This window comes from Hypanus sabinus, chromosome 27 (assembly GCF_030144855.1).
Source record: "Hypanus sabinus isolate sHypSab1 chromosome 27, sHypSab1.hap1, whole genome shotgun sequence".
Classification (NCBI taxonomy): domain Eukaryota; kingdom Metazoa; phylum Chordata; class Chondrichthyes; order Myliobatiformes; family Dasyatidae; genus Hypanus; species Hypanus sabinus.
Window position 1 is genome coordinate 35,820,623 of NC_082732.1, and position 18,250 is coordinate 35,838,872.

Genomic DNA, 18,250 nt, shown 5'->3' on the forward strand with positions numbered 1-18,250 from the left:
AACAACCAGTCTGCAAAAGACAACACATTGTGCAAATACAAAGGAAGCAAAAAAAAAATCAACAAATATCGAGAATATGAGATGAAAGGTCTCCTTTATGAGGTTGTTCATTCTGTGACCAGCTGTTGGCCTCTGGTGAGCAAGACTGATTTACAAATGTACAAATCCTGAAGCCCACTTAACGTAAAATTAATTATGTCGAATTGACTGCCGGCAACACGCACACAAAATGGTGGAGGAACTGAGCAGGTCAGGCAGCATCTACTGAGAGGAATAAACAGTTGATTTTTTTGTTGGGGGAGGGGTTGCTGAGACCCTTCATCAGGACTGGAAAGGAAGGGGACAGAAGCCAGGATAAGAAGGTGGGGGAGGGGGGGAGAACAAGCTGGCAGGTGACAAGTGAGACCAGGTGAAGGTGGGTGAGTGGGGAAGGATGAAGCAAGAAGCTGGGAGGTGATAGGTGTAAAAGGTTGAAGGGCTGAAGAAGAGGGAATCTGATTGGAGAGGACAATGGACCGTAGAAGGAGGAGGGGCACCAGAGGGAGATGATGGGCAGGTAAGATGACTCACACATTTATATTTGGGAAGGGAAGAAAAGAGCAGCCTTGCATTTATATAGCACCTTTTCCGATCTTAGCACACTCCAAAATATTCTCAACAACATTGCACACACTGAATGCTGGAGGAAATCAGCAGATGAGGCTGCGTCCACGGAGATGAATGAACGGTGTGTGTTTTAGGCCGAGGGCTTTCATCAGGTCTGGATGGGCTGCTTATTTCCCTCCAGAAGTGTGGCTTGATGTGCTGAGTTCCTTCAACATTTTGTGCACTTTGCTCAAGGTCTGCAGGACCTCTTGCGCCTCTGAGGAATCACCTGTGATGTTACAAGCTGCACAACGATTATGAAGCACAAAAAGCTGGAAATGATATAAATCCAAAATAGAACAGAACGGGTGAGAAACATTCAGCAGGCCTGGGACACCTGTGGGGGGGAGGGCAAAAGTGAGAAAGATAGAGACAGAGAGAGAGAGAGAGAGAGAGAGAGCCGGACCTGCTGAGTATTCCTTGCAATTTTTACTTTTATTGCATGGCAATTATTGCAACACTCCTTAAGATTCATTAATACAACCAGTGGATTCCCCTTGCAAACTAGAGTTTTATAGCCTGATTTTTTTTCCCCCAAGAGTTCCGAAGTTTTCCTTGGATTCTGATTGAACTTCCTTGTTCCCAGGGCCATCAGCGAATATGGACATGGACACTTACATGGACATGCTGAACCCGGAGGTGAGCCCTCGGGAAAACCAGGCACCTGGAAGCAAAGCTCTTCCGCTACCTCCTACGTTCCCGGCTCCGTCTCCCCCGGCGACGTCTCAGCCGCTGCCACCTCCACCCTGTTACCCGGCACCACACCCCCCGGTGGAAGAGCCCTCGGCGGACGTGTACCCGCACACGAGGAGTAACCTTCGGGACATCAAGAACGAAGCATCGAATAAACTGGAGGTGAGGATGGTTGATAAGTTGACATGACCACCAGAGCTCAGATCTTCTCTGGAAAACAATACAGCTGTACAGGAGGCTGGCGAAACCTTACTTCGAGGATCTTGTGCGGTCTGGTTGCCATGAAGGATGTCATGAAGTGAGGGAGGGTGCAGGATAGATTCATGATGGTGTTCCAAAGGGGTAACAGAGAGCGAGGATCTCACAGAACTCCCGCTAAACTGAGGAAGCAAACATCTTCAAGTTTGGCATGCCTTGGAGAAACTTTCCAAAGGAGCCACAAAATGGATCAGGACTGGGAAGGAAGGGGGATAAAGCCAGGATAAAAAATTGGGTGGAGGAGGAGTGCAAACTAGCAGGTGATAGGTGAGGTTAGGTGAGCAGAAAGATAGATGGCTGGGGGCTGGGGGGTGGTGAAGTAAGAAGCTGGGAGGTGATAGGTGGAAAAGGTAAAGGGCTGAAGAAGAAGGAATCTGATAGGAGAGGAGAGTGGACCATGGGAGAAAAGGAAGAAGGAGAGGCACTGGAGGGAGATGATGGGCAGGTAAGGTGAGGAGAAGAGGTAAAAGAAGAATAAAAAAAGAGAGAAGGGGGAGAGGGAAGGGATTACTGGAAGTTAGATTAATCAATGTACATGGTGTCGGGTTGAAAGACTATAGTCTGGGAGTTATAACAGCCAAAACTAGAATCAGAGCAGAAAGACATTTGGCCTGTTACACTGATCCTAGCTCCGAGAGAGAAATGACAAGTCTTTGAGGAATACACAAAGTAGAATTGGTGGATGTTGTGTACTTGGATTTTCAGAAGGCCATTGACAAGGGTCACATGTGAGGCTGCAAAACAAAGTAAAAGTCCATGGTATTACAGGAAAAATGCTAAAATGATGGATGATCGGGTGACTGGCAGAAGGCAGAGAATGGGAACAAAGGGGACCTTTTCTAATTGGCTGCTGGTGATTAGCAGTGTTCCACAGAGGTCGGTGTTGGGAACGCTACTTTGCGTGTTATACGTCAATGATGTGGTCAAGTTTATAGCGGAAGTTGATACGTCCTTGACTGGTAAGGGTGTCAAAGACTACAGGCAGAAAGCAGGGGAAGGGGTTGAGTGGGAAAATAAAGCAGCCACAATCAAATGGTAGAGCACGCCAGATGGGCTGAATGGCCTAATTCCGCCCCTCTGTCTTATGAAAGAACTATCTTTTTATTTCTATCCCATGTGTTCTTTCCCACAGCCCTCCAATTTTATTTTCCATGATGTGTGTTCACACACAATGAAAATGACACCTAAATCCCCTTGCAGCACCCTTTCAGGCAGTGTTTGATAACTCAAGGTCAGATATTTGGTATTTTCAGATCAAAGCTGCTTTAATACTGGTGTTAATCGACTTATTTTAAATCCTTTCTGACAGCGGATAAAGTAACACCACAGCAGGGTGTTAAATCTTTGTTCCCCACCGACTGTGGGTACTTGAGTCTCCACTGTGAAGATTTATACCTCAAACTCTCTCAGTGATCCCCACGAGTAAGTACACAACAAACACAATCCAGATGCATCACAGGGGTAGATTATTACTAGGTTTGTCTTCAAACCTTATAGAGCGATGTTTGGATATTAATATACACTCAGTGGCCACTTTATTAGGTACCTCCTGTAGCTGTCGAAGTGTATGTTCTGTGTGTACGTTCGTGGTTTTCTGCTGCTGCTATGACCCATCCACTCCAAGGTTCAAAGTGTTGTGCATTCAGAGACGCTCTTCTGCACACCACGGTTGTAACGTGTGGTTATTTGAGTTACTGCAGCCTGAATCTATCTGGCCATTCTCCTCTCTGACATTTCTCATTAACGAGGCATTTTTGCCTACAGAACTGCTGCTGGCTGGATGATTTCTGTTTTACACACTATTCTCTGTAAACTCTAGGTGCCGCTGTGCACGAATATCACGGGAGATCAGCAGTTTCTGAGATACTCAAACCACCCTGTCTGGCACCAACAATCATCCCACTGTTAAAGTCACTTTTCTTCCCCATTCTGGGTCTGAACAACCAGCGAACCTCATGACCATGCCTGCATCCTTTTATGCACTGAGTTGCTGCCACGTGATCGGCTGATTAGATATTTGCATCAACAAGCCGGTGTACAGGTGTACCTATAAAATGGCCACTGAGTGTACGTCTCTAGGCTGTGGGATAGGTGGTGAGCTAAACCAACCAAGCTATTCATCAAATAAATGGACTCACTGAGAGAAGGGAAGGGTTTCCTTCCTGTGCATCTTGTTTTAGTCCTCACAATATTGGCAGAGCATGTCACTGCACACAGGTATTACTGGGAGGTACTCTTTAAACCTCTTTGTATCATTTGATAGTATGAACACATTTCTATACTTAATGCCATCCTGTGGCCCTCTGGGGTGAAACCCCTTCCACTGCCCTCGATGATGTGTTGTAATATCAACTAGACAGCCAGCCAAACTCCATTCAAAGATGACAGGAGAGTCAGAACATAGCTTCCTAGCTTCTTGGTTTTATCGCTGACTCAGTGGCATGACATAGCGAACAAGGAGTGAAAAGACGATGCTTCTGTTCAGGACGGTTTTAGATAGAAACTCCTTTCACTCCTAACATAAACCTCCAGCCTTCTGCCAGCCAATGTGATTTCCTACTTACTACTTCCTGTCTGCACAGGAAGTGGCCTAATATAGATCTGAAACTGCTCATTTCAAAAGAAAAGCCAAATGTGCTTAATCACGTGGTAAAATCAAACCAATAGCCCAAAAGGCAGAACACCCCTTGCTTGAGGGGCTTCAGCTCCTGATTCCAGTCACTCAGCAGTAGAAGAGCACTAGGGCTGTGGTCCTGCCCCACCTGTCCCAGCTCCTCCCCATTCAGTAGTTGTAGAACACCAGACTGTGCTGCTTCCCCACAGAGCCCTTGGCGTTGGCTGCGCCAGGCTTCGGTGTATCATTCAGCACGTACTGCAGCCCAGGATATGCCAGTTGACAGCGTTCCTTTACGGACTTCTCACTGTGCTGGAAGGCCCAGCAAGTTTCAGGAAGACGAAAAGTCGGTCTTTCAGGAGTTAATGATCTTCCAGCAATATCTGATGTTCTTCCCAGCATTCCATTCATGTCTACAGAAGAACCGGGGAGAGGCAGATGATTTGGGAAAGCGAACAGACCACAGGAGACATGGTTTAGTGCCAATGTCCCACACCTTCGTTGACCTAGATCCAATTCCATGTTATCTGTGTGCATCTACACATTCACACATTGTTATCAGACTCTTGAACGAAGCTCTCATACACTAAACATTAACCCTCAATCTCCCAGTCACTCTCATCATGTTCCTTGAACTTGTTTACCGGCACTGCAATTACCCCGTGGCTGTAACACCATTTTCTGCATTCCGTTTTACTTTTTCCTTCCTCAATGTGCTTATGCATAGCACGACCTGATTGGATGTTACGCAAACTTAAGCTTTTCACTGTATCTTGGTGCATGGGACAACAACTGTAAGATCAACCAAAGAACACTTCTGTTGCTTTCTCTTGGGTATTCCAATTTCCTCCCACGTCCCAAAGACATTGGGTTAATTACCTCTACCCCATCTTAAGAGTTTCTTCCCCCATGCAGTTAATCTGATCCACCATTCTACCTAGCCCCTCCCATCCCCTCGCTCTGTTATCACCATGACTGCACTGGGTGGTGGGGTGGAGATACGTCTCTACCAAAGGAGATGTAAGGTGCTCTTTCCCTGTATGGACTACACTACACTGTAACCATTTAAACCACTTTTTTTTTTATAATGCTGTTTGCCTTGTAAATACACGCTGGTATTTATGTATTTATACACATTTTACATCTTTCTATAATTATTTATAATTATTGAAGTTGTTTCTTGTTGTATGTCCCTGACCAACAAACCACAGCAAATACCTAATACATTGAAAGGTATACAGCGAAGCAAGTTAGCCCTTAAATCTTGATCCTAGTAAAGTTGGGAAAGATAGGTGAGTGGGGGAAGAGGGGAGTGAGAAGCAGGGAGGTGATACGTGGAAATGTAAAGGGCTGGAGAAGGATCAATATGATAGGAGAGGACAGTGGGCCATGGGAGGAAGGGCAGGAGGAGGGGCACCAGAGAAAGGCGAAAGGCAGGTGAGGAGAAGAGGGGGATAAGACGGAAGCCAGAATGGAGAAGAGAAAAAGTGAGGGGAGGGGGAAAAATTCTGGAAGTTTGAGAAATTAATGTTCATGTTGTTTGGTTGAAAGACGACAGTCTGGGAGTTATTTCGGCCATTATGCTGGTCCTAGCTCTTTGAAAGCATGGTTTCCTGAAGGAAGTCTGTTGAAATTATTTGAGGAAGTAATAGTTAGGATGGGCAAAGGAGAGTCAATGGATGTTGTTTACTTGAATTTTCAGAAGGCTTTTGTCAAGATGCCACGCATCAAGCTGCTAAGCAAGATAAGAGGCCATTGTATTACAGGAGAGGTTCTAGCATGAACAGACTGCATGGCTGGCAGAAGGCGAAGTGTGGGATAAAGGAGAACTTTTCTGGTTGGTGGCGATCCTTGATCCCAGTCCTAGTGGCTGATGGGAGGATGAGTGGATGTTAAGAGGCACAAAAGAGAGATTGGGTTGTGGGAAATAAAAGTGCAATGGGAATGATAGGATTGCTCTGAGAGCCAGCATAGACACCGATGGGCAAAACAGCCTCTTCGTCTATCTGAAGGATGTGGAGTGGATTGAAGGGGCCGTGTTGCCTTCCCTACTCCGATTTCTTGGTTCCTTTGTGAGCAGACTTAACAAGATATGTTGTTATGTTGCAATTAAACTAATTATAAAAACTGCAATTACAAACACATTTTACAGCTGAACGCCCGTGTCAAACCCTTCAGCGCTGATTAAACTTATTAGGTGTTGAAGGAAGCATAGTGCCCCATTGTGTGAGTTCACAATTACCTGCTCTCTGATTGCTGTTATTTACTGATCCGAGAGCACTGACTAACCTGTCTAATTAGCAAAACCTTCACTGTTTAATGAGCATCAGACTTGTGCTGAAGACTATCTCAATGTAACAAAATAATTCATTCCTTTTAATAATCGCCCTGGGAACTTTGGCTGTTTTTCCCATTTGTGGACGTAGAAAGATTTTTTTTTAGCTTGCCTCACCTTTCATATCTCAAAGTCTACCGCTAATGAAGCATAGTTGCCATTGTATTGGAGCAAGCACAGAGAGTAATGTGATATTAATACCGCATTATACGTTGCTAGATTCATTTTATTAACCCGCAAGAAGTGGGTGTTATTATCTAAGGCAGAATTTATTCCCATCCCTGTGGGATTTGTTTGTCATTTTGGAAATCAGTTACTGCACAATGAGTTGTGAGTCTGGAGCCATGCATGGGCCTGTCTAGTAAAGCTGGTGCATTTCCTTCCTGGACAAGAGTCAACCAATGCACTCATGCATCAGCACGCTGTAGGAACTCAGCATCTATGGAGGAAAATGAACAGTCGACATGATTGGGCCAAGGCAGGATTCCTACATCAGCTCATGTAATTCTTCGCCCGGTTCTAAGGATTAGAATTTAAAGCCCAGTTCTTAGCTCATTCTAAGAATGCAGTGTGCATTCTTACATTAGTTCAGTAATCTCAGGATTTCAGTTGTATGTAAGTTAAATATTTCTTTAATTACCTGAACTTAAATTCCTCGGCTGTGATATTGAGATTAATACTGGTCACCAGCTGCTCGTCCCAAGCTCCTGAATCGGCCAAGCACTAAGGAAGAACTAAACACAAGCAATACTAGAAACACTCAGTAGGTCAGTCAGCATCTGTGGAAAGAGAACAGAATAATACTTTATTTATTTAAAGTAATATTTCTTTTATACATTTCTTACTGTAATTTGCGGTATTTTTAATGTATTGCCCTGCAATGCTCCACAAAAGAACAAATTTCCCAACATGTGTCAGTGATAATAAAGCTGATTCTGATTCTAGGCCAATGTCCTTTCATCAGAACATTTTTCATGAATGATCATCAAAGTGAAATATTATTTCTGATTTACTCTGCACAGATGCTGAGTATTTCTAGCATTTGTCCATTTGTCAGTATCTCGGACAGACTCTCCCTCACTAGCGAGGGAGAGAGCGATCACTCCTGCAACAACGAGAGCGGGAGACCAGCTCTCCAAGCACTCCCATTCAAGGACCTACAGGCTTTCACTCACCACAAAAGAGAGAGAGAGAAAGAAAGAAAGTCACCCGACTACAGATGCCTGCTTCTGACAATAGCGCACACCGCCTGCTATCTCGATGTTTCAGTCTCCCACGACACTTCAGTTGCCGACATCAGTGAGGAACTGGGTCACCTACAGGGTCGCACCCTGAAGACACAGACCTTCCAGGCCGCACCTGGAGATATCGAAATGCCAGGCCGCATGGCCGGTGTGAAAACTCACCGTTCACAGAGAACCGTAGTTTGAGCTGCAGCTGTAGATCACAGTCTCAGACAGGACCCCAGCCACCTTGAAAAGAGAAAAATAAGCTGTTGCATGGACAAACTGGACAAAATCACCCAGTTCTACAAAAACCTCTGGCACCATCTTTTCTCACTTCCCCTCTTATTGAAGAAATGTTTAAGGGAAACACGAGGGGGCAAGTTCTTCACTCGCAGGGTGGTGAGAGTGTGGAAGGAGCTGCCAGAGGAAGTGATAGATGCAGGTTTGATTTCAATGGTTAAGGAAAGTTTGGGTAAATACATGAATGGGAGGGGTTTGGTCCAGGTGCAAGTCAATGATAGTAGGCATAATAACAGTTTGGCACTAGATGGGCTGAAGGACCAGGTTTCTGTGCTGCTGTGCTCTGTGGCTCCATGACTCAAATGAGATCACCTCCCATTCTTGTAATCTCAATATCCTAGAGCACTTAATCTCTCCACCTGCCAGCCATGAATCAATCTGGTGAACATTTGCTGTAAGTACAGTATGTCCCAGGTAGTGAGATTGTACCTGTACCCAGTGTTCTAGGAGCACGCACATTTGGAACGCAGAAGCTCTCCTGGTCTTAGATCCTCTATGTTCACGCACAAGGGCACCCAGGTCCCTCCTAATATACTTCCAATATTGTAAACACTTCTTTAAGAACCCTGAATTGGGGGAAGTATTTTGCCTTTATTTGAAATAAAAATCAAAACGTAAAAATGTGTTAGAAACAGTCAGAAGGATGTGTGGCATCCATGGGAGGAGAAACAGTGAGAGTTGTGCCAAGTTCAAAGTCAATTTATTATCAAAGTACATAGATGTCACCATATACAACCCTGAGATCTTCTTCTTGTGGACAGATTCAATAAATCTATAGAAAAATAACCACAACAGAATTAATGAAAGACTGCCCAACTTAGGCATTCAATTAGAGTGCAGAAGACAACAAACTGTGCAAGTACATAAATTAATACTAATGAACAAACAAGCAATAAATATCAAGAACATGAGATGAGGAGTCATTGAAAGTGAGTCCACTGGTGTGGGAATATGTCAAAGATTGGGCAAGTGAGATTAAATGAAGTTACCCGCTTAGGTTCAAGAGCCTGATGGTTGCGGGGTAATAACTGTCTCTGAACCTGGTGGTGTGAGTCAGGTGAGAGTCCTGTGCCTTCTTCCTGATGGCAGGAGTGAGAAGAGAGCATGGCCTGGGTAGTGGAGGCCCCTGACAATGATTTCCTGCATTAGCATTTCATGTAAATACGCTCAATAGTTGGGAGGGTTTTATCCATGATGGACTGGGCCATATCCAGAACTTCTTGTGGATTTTCCAACCATCTTGATTGAGATGGAGGTATAACAAATCCAAAGAGCAAGAGTGATTATTGAGGGAAAATAAAAAGAGAAAGAAAACAGTCCTGATGTGGGGCCTCTACCTGAAACATCGACTGTTTATTCCTCTCCATAGATGAACCTTCTGAGTTCCTCTGGCATTTTGTGAGTATTACACTGGATTTCCAGCACCCACAGAATCCTTTGTGTTTCAGTGTGTGTTTCTTTTAAAACTTGATTTCATGTTTTATTTTATTTAGCGATACAGCCCAGTAATAGGCCCTTCTAATCCAATGAGTCTGTACCGCCCAATTACACCCATGTGTTACCTATTAACCTAAAAACCTGTACGTCTTTGGCATGTGGGAGGGAACTGGATGACGAGGAGAACGTCATTATCTTTCTTTTTCAATCTTTTTATTGAATTTCATATATAAAAAACATATCGTAATATTGAATAGGTTATGAGTGCACTAGACTTAAAGTTGAATTAGTAATAAGATAGCAATATCTTATTAAAATATCAGCAAAAAAATAGTACATTAATCAATCTAACCTATATTAATTAGAGAACGTCATTATCACTATCATTATGTGCCACGTCATATGGCATAGGCAAACATGGTGACTAAGATTATTCTTGGCAAGTTTTTCTACAGAAGTGGTTTGACATTGCCATCTTCTGGGCGGTGTCTTTACAAGATGGGTGAGTCCAGTCATTATCAATACTCTTCAGAGACTGACCGACTGGAGTCAGTGGTCACATAACCAGGGCTTGTGATGTGCACCGGCTGCTCATACAACCGTCCCCCACCTGCTCCCACGGCCTCACGTGACCCAGATCGGGTGGGGGGGAGGTGGTTAAGCAGATGCTACTCCTTGCCCAAGGGTGACCTGCAGGCCAGCGGAGAGCAGGAGCACTTTACACCTCGTTTGGCAGGAACGCATCCCCACCCCACCATCCAGGGACGGACTCCTTACAGAGAGCGGCGACAATTAAACCCGGTCACTAAGTCGCCCCCAATTTAAACCTATAGCATATAGAACCCTTTTCAACAACCCAACATTCCAAGTTGTGTAAAGCTTTGTGGGGTAAAGGGTTGCAATCGCAAAGTGCAGCTGCAGCAATCCCATGGAACATCCCGAAGAAAAGCAGAATTCTCTTGTAGTCAAAATTCTGGAGGAGCTCAGCAGGCCAAGCAGCATCCATGGAAAAGAGAAAACAGTCAACGTTTCAGGCTGAGATCCTTCATCAGAGTACTTACTTTCCAGTCTTGATGAAGGGTCTCGGCCTGAAATGTCGACTGTTTACAATTTTCAATAGACACTGCCTGGCCTGCTGAGCTCCCCCAGTGTTTTGTGTGTGTTGCTTTGGATTTCCAGCATCTGTAGATTTTTTCCTGTTTGCAATTCTCCTGCTCATCTTGGCCAATATTTATCTCTCATGCATTAGCACATTGAAATTCATCCGGAGTTTGATTTCTAGATTTTGCCCATTACAGTAGACTGTGCTTTGAAACAATATATCTCTGCATGGGTTTTTTAAATGACTGAAAAGAAAATCTGGTTAGTGAGAAGTGGTCCATCTTGTTCAAACCCACTTCTTCGCAAGCACTCTACTTGATTAAGACTCCACTTGAAAACGATGTTTGGTCAGATTAGTCCTTGGATTAATTGTCTGTTTTCTGTGTGGTTTGGTGTTTCCCTTGTGATTTTGATCATGGCTCCAGCAAGCTATCAACTCATTAAAAATTGAAGCTCCCTCCTGCAAGTATTTGGTGACAATTCATTATTCGGGGAAAATGATACTTTTAAATTAGGTCATTAGAGAAGAAAGCTGTGCAAAACTGGAGGCAAAACAAATGCAGAGAGCAAGAGTGATTATTGAGGGAAAACAAAAGAGAAAGCAAACAAGTACAGTACATATTTCTTTTTAAAGTTTAATGAAACCTATAACATATCAAACTTCTTTCAGCAGCCCAACATTTCAAGAATGGGCAGGTGTGGGTGCATAAACACAAGAGATACCGCAGACGCCGGAAATCCAGAGTAACACACACACACACACACGCACACACACACACATGCACACGCACACTCACACACACACGCACACTCACACACACACACACACACACACACACACACACACACACACACACACACACAAAATGATGGAGGAGTTCAGCAGGTCATTTATGGACAGGAATAAACAGTTGCTGTTTTGGGCTGAGACCCTGCGTCAGGACTGGAAAGGAAGGGCAAAGAAACCAGAATAAGGTGGTGGGTGGGGGTTTGGGGGGGGGGGTTGAGAAGGATGAGAGGTGAGAGCAGGTGAGAGGCTGGGAGAAGAAGGAATTTGATAGGGGAGCACAGCAGGTCATGGGAGAAAGGGGAGGAGCACCAAAAGGGAGGCAATGGCAGGTAAAGAGAGGAGAAGGAGTAAGAGGGGGGCCAGAACGGAGAACAGAAAAAGAGAGAGGCGGAAGGGTAGAAATTACCAGCAGTTAAAGGATTCAATGTTCATTCATCAGACTCGAGGCTATTTGGACAGAATTGGTGGGGGTGGGAAGAGTTACTACTCTTTTTTATTATTGAGTTACAGTGCGGAATGGGCCCTTCCGGCCCTTTGAGCCAGACCACCCAGAAACCCCTGATTTAACTCTCCCTAATCACAGGACAATTTACCAATTAGCCTACCAACTAGTACGTCTTTCGACTGTGGGAGGAAAGCGGAGCACCCGGAGGAAACCCACCCTGTCATGGGAAGAACATGCAACTTCCTTACTGCCAGTGGCGGGAATTGAACCCAGGTCGCCGGTACTGTAAGGCGTTGTGCTAACAACTACACTATTGTGCTGTAGTCTTACTGTTGTGGCTGGGAAGGTTGTGGGTTCAAATCCACCCCTTGTAATAAACCATCTGTTTGGAGTTCTGTGCAATGTTAGACAAGATCATCTACCAAGGCCCTGTCCTCTAACAGGTGAACATAAACAAATGAATCTTGTCATCTCATTTAACCGGAGGTCAGGGAATGATTTCTAATATTTCCAGAAGTTATCCTTCTTTCAACCTCTTTGAATCTGGTTACTAAACTGTTGTATTGGTGCTAAGTGCTTATTGGTGTATAAGGTGCTAGCAGTCAATAGACTGACTGCAACATTCCTTAGTGCCAGCTCTTCAAGTGGTTTTAAGATCAGTAAAGTATTAATGTATTTCAACAGCTGAGGCATACTTTGGAAGAGTCCTATGTAAAATTGTCTCTCTGTACTTACTTTAGTCATTGGCTGAAATGATAACTATTTCTCCCCATGGCTGCTGTCTGACTTGCTGAGTAATTGTATGATTTTGACTGGATGCTTTCCAATTCATAAATAAACATTACCAATTAGAAGATGCAGAAAAAGTTCAGAGGAAAGCAACCAGGGCTGGTGGGCTTTTGTTAAAAAGTGAGGTTATTTAGGCTGGGATGGTCTTCCCAGGATCGAAGGAGGCTGAGGGGTATATGGAATTATGAGGAGTATAAATAAGTATAGCCATATATAACCATATAACAATCACAGCACGGAAACAGGCCATCTTGGCCCTCCTAGTCCGTGCCGAACCCTTAATCTCACCTAGTCCCACCTACCCGCACTCAGCCCATAACCCTCCACTCCTTTCCTGTCCATATACCTATCCAATTTTACCTTAAATGACACAACTGAACTGGCCTCTACTACTTCTACAGGAAGCTCATTCCACACAGCTATCACTCTTTGAGTAAAGAAATAACCTCTCGTGTTTCCCTTAAACTTCTGCCCCCTAACTCTCCAATCATGTCCTCTAGTTTGAATCTCCCCTACTCTCAATGGAAACAGCCTGTTCACGTCAACTCTATCTATCCCTCTCAAAATTTTAAATACCTCGATCAAATCCCCCCTCAACCTTCTATGCTCCAATGAATAGAGACCTAACTTGTTCAACCTTTCTCTGTAACTTAATTGCTGAAACCCAGGTAACATCCTAGTAAATCGTCTCTGCACTCTCTCTAATTTATTGATATCTTTCCAATAATTCGGTGACCAGAACTGCACACAATATTCCAAATTTGGCCTTACCAATGCCTTGTACAACTTTAGCATTACATCCCAACTTCTGTACTCAGTGCTTTGATTTATAAAGGCCAGCGTTCCAAAAGCCCTCTTCACCACCCTATCTACATGAGACTCCACTTTCAGGGAACTATGCACAGTTATTCCTAGATCTCTCTGTTCTTCTGCATTCCTCAATGCCCTACCATTTACTCTGTATGTTCTATTTGGATTATTCCTGCCAAAATGTAGAACCTCACACTTCTCAGCATTAAACTCCGTCTGCCAACGTTCAGCCCATTCTTCTAACCGGCATAAATCTCCCTGCAAGCTTTGAAAATCCACCTCATTATCCACAACACCTCCTACCTTAGTATCATCGGCATACTTACTAATCCAATTTACCACCCCATTATCCAGATCATTTATGTATATTACAAACAACATTGGGCCCAAAACAGATCCCTGAGGCACCCCGCTAGTCACCAGCCTCCATCCCGATAAACAATTATCCACCACTACTCTCTGGCATCTCCCATCTAGCCACTGTTGAATCCATTTTATTACTCCAGCATTAATACCTAACGACTGAACCTTCTTAACTAACCTTCCATGTGGAACTTTGTCAAAGGCGATAGTCACTGTCTTTTTCCCAGCATAGAAGAGTCTACAGAGAGATTAGGATTAAGCTGAAAGGGCAAAGATTTAAGTGGGTCTGAAGGGCAAGTCTTTCACACGGAGGAAAGTAGGTAAATAGAACAAGCTGCCCGAGGTGGCTGAGCCAGATATTGTGAGCAGTTTTGGCCCCCTTATCTAAAAAAGGATGTGCTGACATTGGAGAAGGCATGGAGGGGGTTGACAATGATCCCAGGAATGAAAGGGTTAACATATGAGAAGGATTTGATGGTTTTGGGCCAGTTCTCACTGGAGTTTTAAAGAATGGGGGGTGGGGATCTCATTGAAACCTATCGAATATTGAAAGACCTAGAAAGACTGGATGTGCAGAGGATGTGAGTTTGGGACCAGAAGGCACAGCCTCAATAGAGGAACATTCTTTTAAAACAGTGATGAGAAGGAATTTCTTTAACCAGAGGGTGGAGAATCTGTGGACTTCATTGCCACAGACAGCTGTAGAGACCAAGTCATTGGGTATATTTAAACCAAGTGTTGATAGGTTCCAGACATCCAATTCTCTCCGTGTTAAAAGTCTACATCTGACATCCCTTCATTCAACATCTTTAAATCCAGTAACAAAATTATTTTGTGAGAACTAGCAGTCTACAGTGAACTGCGGGGTGGAAATATGTCCCTACAAAAGGAGGTGCAAGGCATTCCTTCCCTCCACTAGCCCCTTGGGCAAGGTGTGGTTCCTGCTTTCCCCACCCCACCCCACCCTGCCCCAGGTCAGGGTCAGGTGAAGCCAGGGAGCAGGTGGCAGATGGTTGTATGAGCAGCTGGTGCATATCACAAGTCCTGAGACCACTGACACCAGGCAGACAATCTCTGAAGGGTATTGATAATGGCTGCAGTCATCCATCTTGTAACGACGCTGCCCAGAAGAAGGCAATGACAAGCCATTTCTGTAGAAAAATTTGCCACAAACAATCATGTTCATGCAAAGACCATGACAGCCCACGTCACACGACACAGCCAATAATGATGCTGATGATGAGCGGTCTACCAATTGACTGCTGTTATTTATTACATGATCATAGTACCATACTTTTTAAATAGTTTTAAATGCAGTCAAAAACCCTACTTCTGTTACTTTCCTCCAGTCACCTTAAAGGGATGTCCTCTACAATTAACCATTGCCCTCTTCGGAAAGAGGTGCTGGCTGTCCACTCCCTCCATGCCTCTCATAATTTTGTACACGGCGATCAAATCACCTCCCATCTCCTTCACTCCAAAGAGAAAAGCTATGGCTATATATTTAACTGATTATAGATACAGTTCATTCGTCCATTTTGTGTCATGATGTAGTGATAGTCAAACAAAGGAAGCCACAGGCTTTGATTAACCCTTTACATCCAGCTCAGTGACACCATTGAAAAAATGGAGCAGGCCCATGGCTGGGTTAGAAATGAGGGGGAAAGGAAATGTCTCTCTCCTCTCAGTCCTCCAATGGACTTGGTCAATGTGGTGGAGGACATGGTTGGTGGTCATGGCAGACCAGAATACACCGATACATGTATTAAAGTACGTATATTGGTTGCTCCCTCTCTCTCTCAATCTTCTAACAACGAGGAACACAGTCTGGGCATGTAGAAGATCCCACTCCACTAGTCAAGTAACAGTAAGGAACATCCTCCATGATCTACCCGGTGTTCTTAATTCAACTAAAGCACAAGTTGCTCTGAGAGTTATTGTCTGCTTATATCTGTCCCACCACAGCCAAATTGGAGTAACCCCAGATATTCACGCCTATCTTTCTGTAGTGCCAACTGTAACTGGGTAAGTCACACACCTGCCCTTAAACTAGAGTGCTTTGGCCAAATTGGCAGCTGTAGGTGAGACAATAACCAGGAAGGTGTCATGGATCCGATCAAGATCGTCTGAAACAATAGTTATCCCTTGGTTAACTCCATTATTTGGATATTGTCCATGGCTGCTTGTGGGACCGTGGGAGTGGCACAGCACAAAATCCCTGCCGTACAATCACCCGAGACACTGAGGCAACTTTTCTTGTGGCGACAGGAATCCACCACTGTATTACCAGGAAGAAATTGTAGTTTTTTTCAGTAACAGATTGCTTTAATGAGGAAAACCCATATATTTATATAATACACAAAACGCTGGAGAAACTTAAAGGCCAAGCAGCATGTTTGAAAAAAATCTATGGAATGGTGTTAACCCGAGATGTCGACTGTACTTTTTTCCATCAACGTTGTCTGACCTGCTGAGTTGGTCCAGCATTTTGTGCGTGTTGCTTGGATTTCCAGTATCTTCAGATTTTCTCTTGTTTATTTATATAATACTTACCTGTAGAACGCCCTTAAGCATCTTATTCTCATGAAGTACATTTCGAGTGGGTATTCATTGGGTACAGTTGAAATTTCCTGAGGAAAAGCCTTACAGTATATCAGTTTTTTTTCTTTTCATTTCAGCAAACACAGAAACAATCAGGCCTTTCAAACAATCTATTAGAGTTCAGCACATCCTGGCCATTGAGATAAATGTTGTCTTGATTCCTCAATAATTTGACTGCAGAAACATACAGAAGTTAAACAGTGTGAAGTTTCAGTAGCATCCTCAGAATGATTATTTTCCCGTCTTTATCACAGTGCGTGGTGTGCATCAGATCAATGATAAGTTGCTGGTGTTTGTCTTCCTTGGTAATTTTAATTGGCTCATGGATGGAGTTGTAGTGGTTCCTCCACACCATCTACTTGCATCTGAAAAAGTGAGCTTTGCAAAGATGAGCCAGGTACCTACCTAGAGTTAGAGGGTAATACAGGGAGAAGTTAGCCCTTCGGACCAACTGTCCTTGCCAATCACGGCTTCCATCCTACTAGTCCCAGTTAGTTGTGTACGGTCCATAACCCTCATTCATATATGCACAAACCTTTGCACATTGCTATGTTTCTCAACATGGAGCAGAGAGTGAGCCTGTAAATCAGGTGAGAGCAAAGAGTGTTGGGTATGGTGGGGTGGAGTACCGTGTGGGACAGGTGGCAGAGAAGGAGTGCCAGGGATAGGGGGTTGATGCAGGTGCAGACACACCCATCCCTGAGACACCAGGCAAGGTCATTTGATTGCAAACAATTGGTTTATTGATCATTACAGAATGTCTCTCTGGTGCTTCCTGCTCCCTCCCCTCTCTTTTCTCCTTTTCCCAAGCATGATTCTCCTCTCCCTGCCCCCTTCCCACTCTCAGTCTACAATAGAGACCCAAATCAGAATCAGGTTTATCATCACTCACATATGTCATGAAATTTGCTTTGTGGCAGCAGTACAATGCAATGCATAAAATTATTACAGTACTGTGTAAAAGGTCTTAGGCACCATAGCTATGCACAGTATATGCGCCCATGACTTCTGCCCAGTATTATATACAGATGTCTCCTAGATGTTGCAGTTGTACCCACCTCAACCACTTCCTCTGGCAGCTCATTCCAGATACTCATGGCCCTCTGCTTAAAGAAATTGTTTCTCAAATTCCCTTTAAAACTTCCCTTTCTTATCTTGTAAGACCATAAGATACAGTATAGGAGCAGAATTGGGCCACTTGGCCTATCAAGTCTGCTCTGCCATTTTATCATGACTGATCTATTTCCCCCTCAGACCCAATCATCTGCCTTCTCCCCATACTCCTTGATTCCCTGATTAATCAAGAATCTGTCAACCTCTGCATTAAATACACCCAGTGACCTGACATCCACGGCCACCTGTGGTACCAAATTCCACAGATTCACCACTCTCTGGCTAAAGAAATTCAACCTCATCTCTGTACTAAAAGGACATCCCTCTATTCTGAGGCTGTGTACTCAAGTCCAAGACTCCCATACCATGGGAAACACCTTCACATACATTCTATCAAGGCCTTTCAACATTCTGAATTCTGGTGAGTTCTGACCCAGAGCCATCAAACACTCCTCGTATGATAAGCCTTTCAAACCCAGAATAATTTTCGTGAGTCTCTTTCGAACCCTTTTCAATGTCAGCACAGTTTTTCTTGGATAAGGGGCCCAAAACAGCTCACAATTCTCAATGAGGCCTCACCAGTGCCTTCTGGGCCTGTAAAGCACCTTGACTAGAAAAGAAACTAGCTCTGACTAAAATGATACCAACATTCTAGTTACGTATATCAATTTACTATAAAATAGTCAGATTATAATCTTGTGGAATCTGTTGCAAGAAAGCTAAGAAACTT

General features: G+C 44.0%; 1 protein-coding gene across 1 annotated transcript in view; it reads left to right on the forward strand.

Moving 5' to 3' along the window:
- espn (espin) overlaps positions 1-18,250 on the forward strand; it is a 215,450-nt gene that overhangs the window by 83,067 nt on the left and 114,133 nt on the right. Inside the window, 1 exon segment of the mRNA XM_059952222.1 lies at positions 1,232-1,500. Within this exon segment, the coding sequence (XP_059808205.1) occupies positions 1,232-1,500 (269 nt within the window).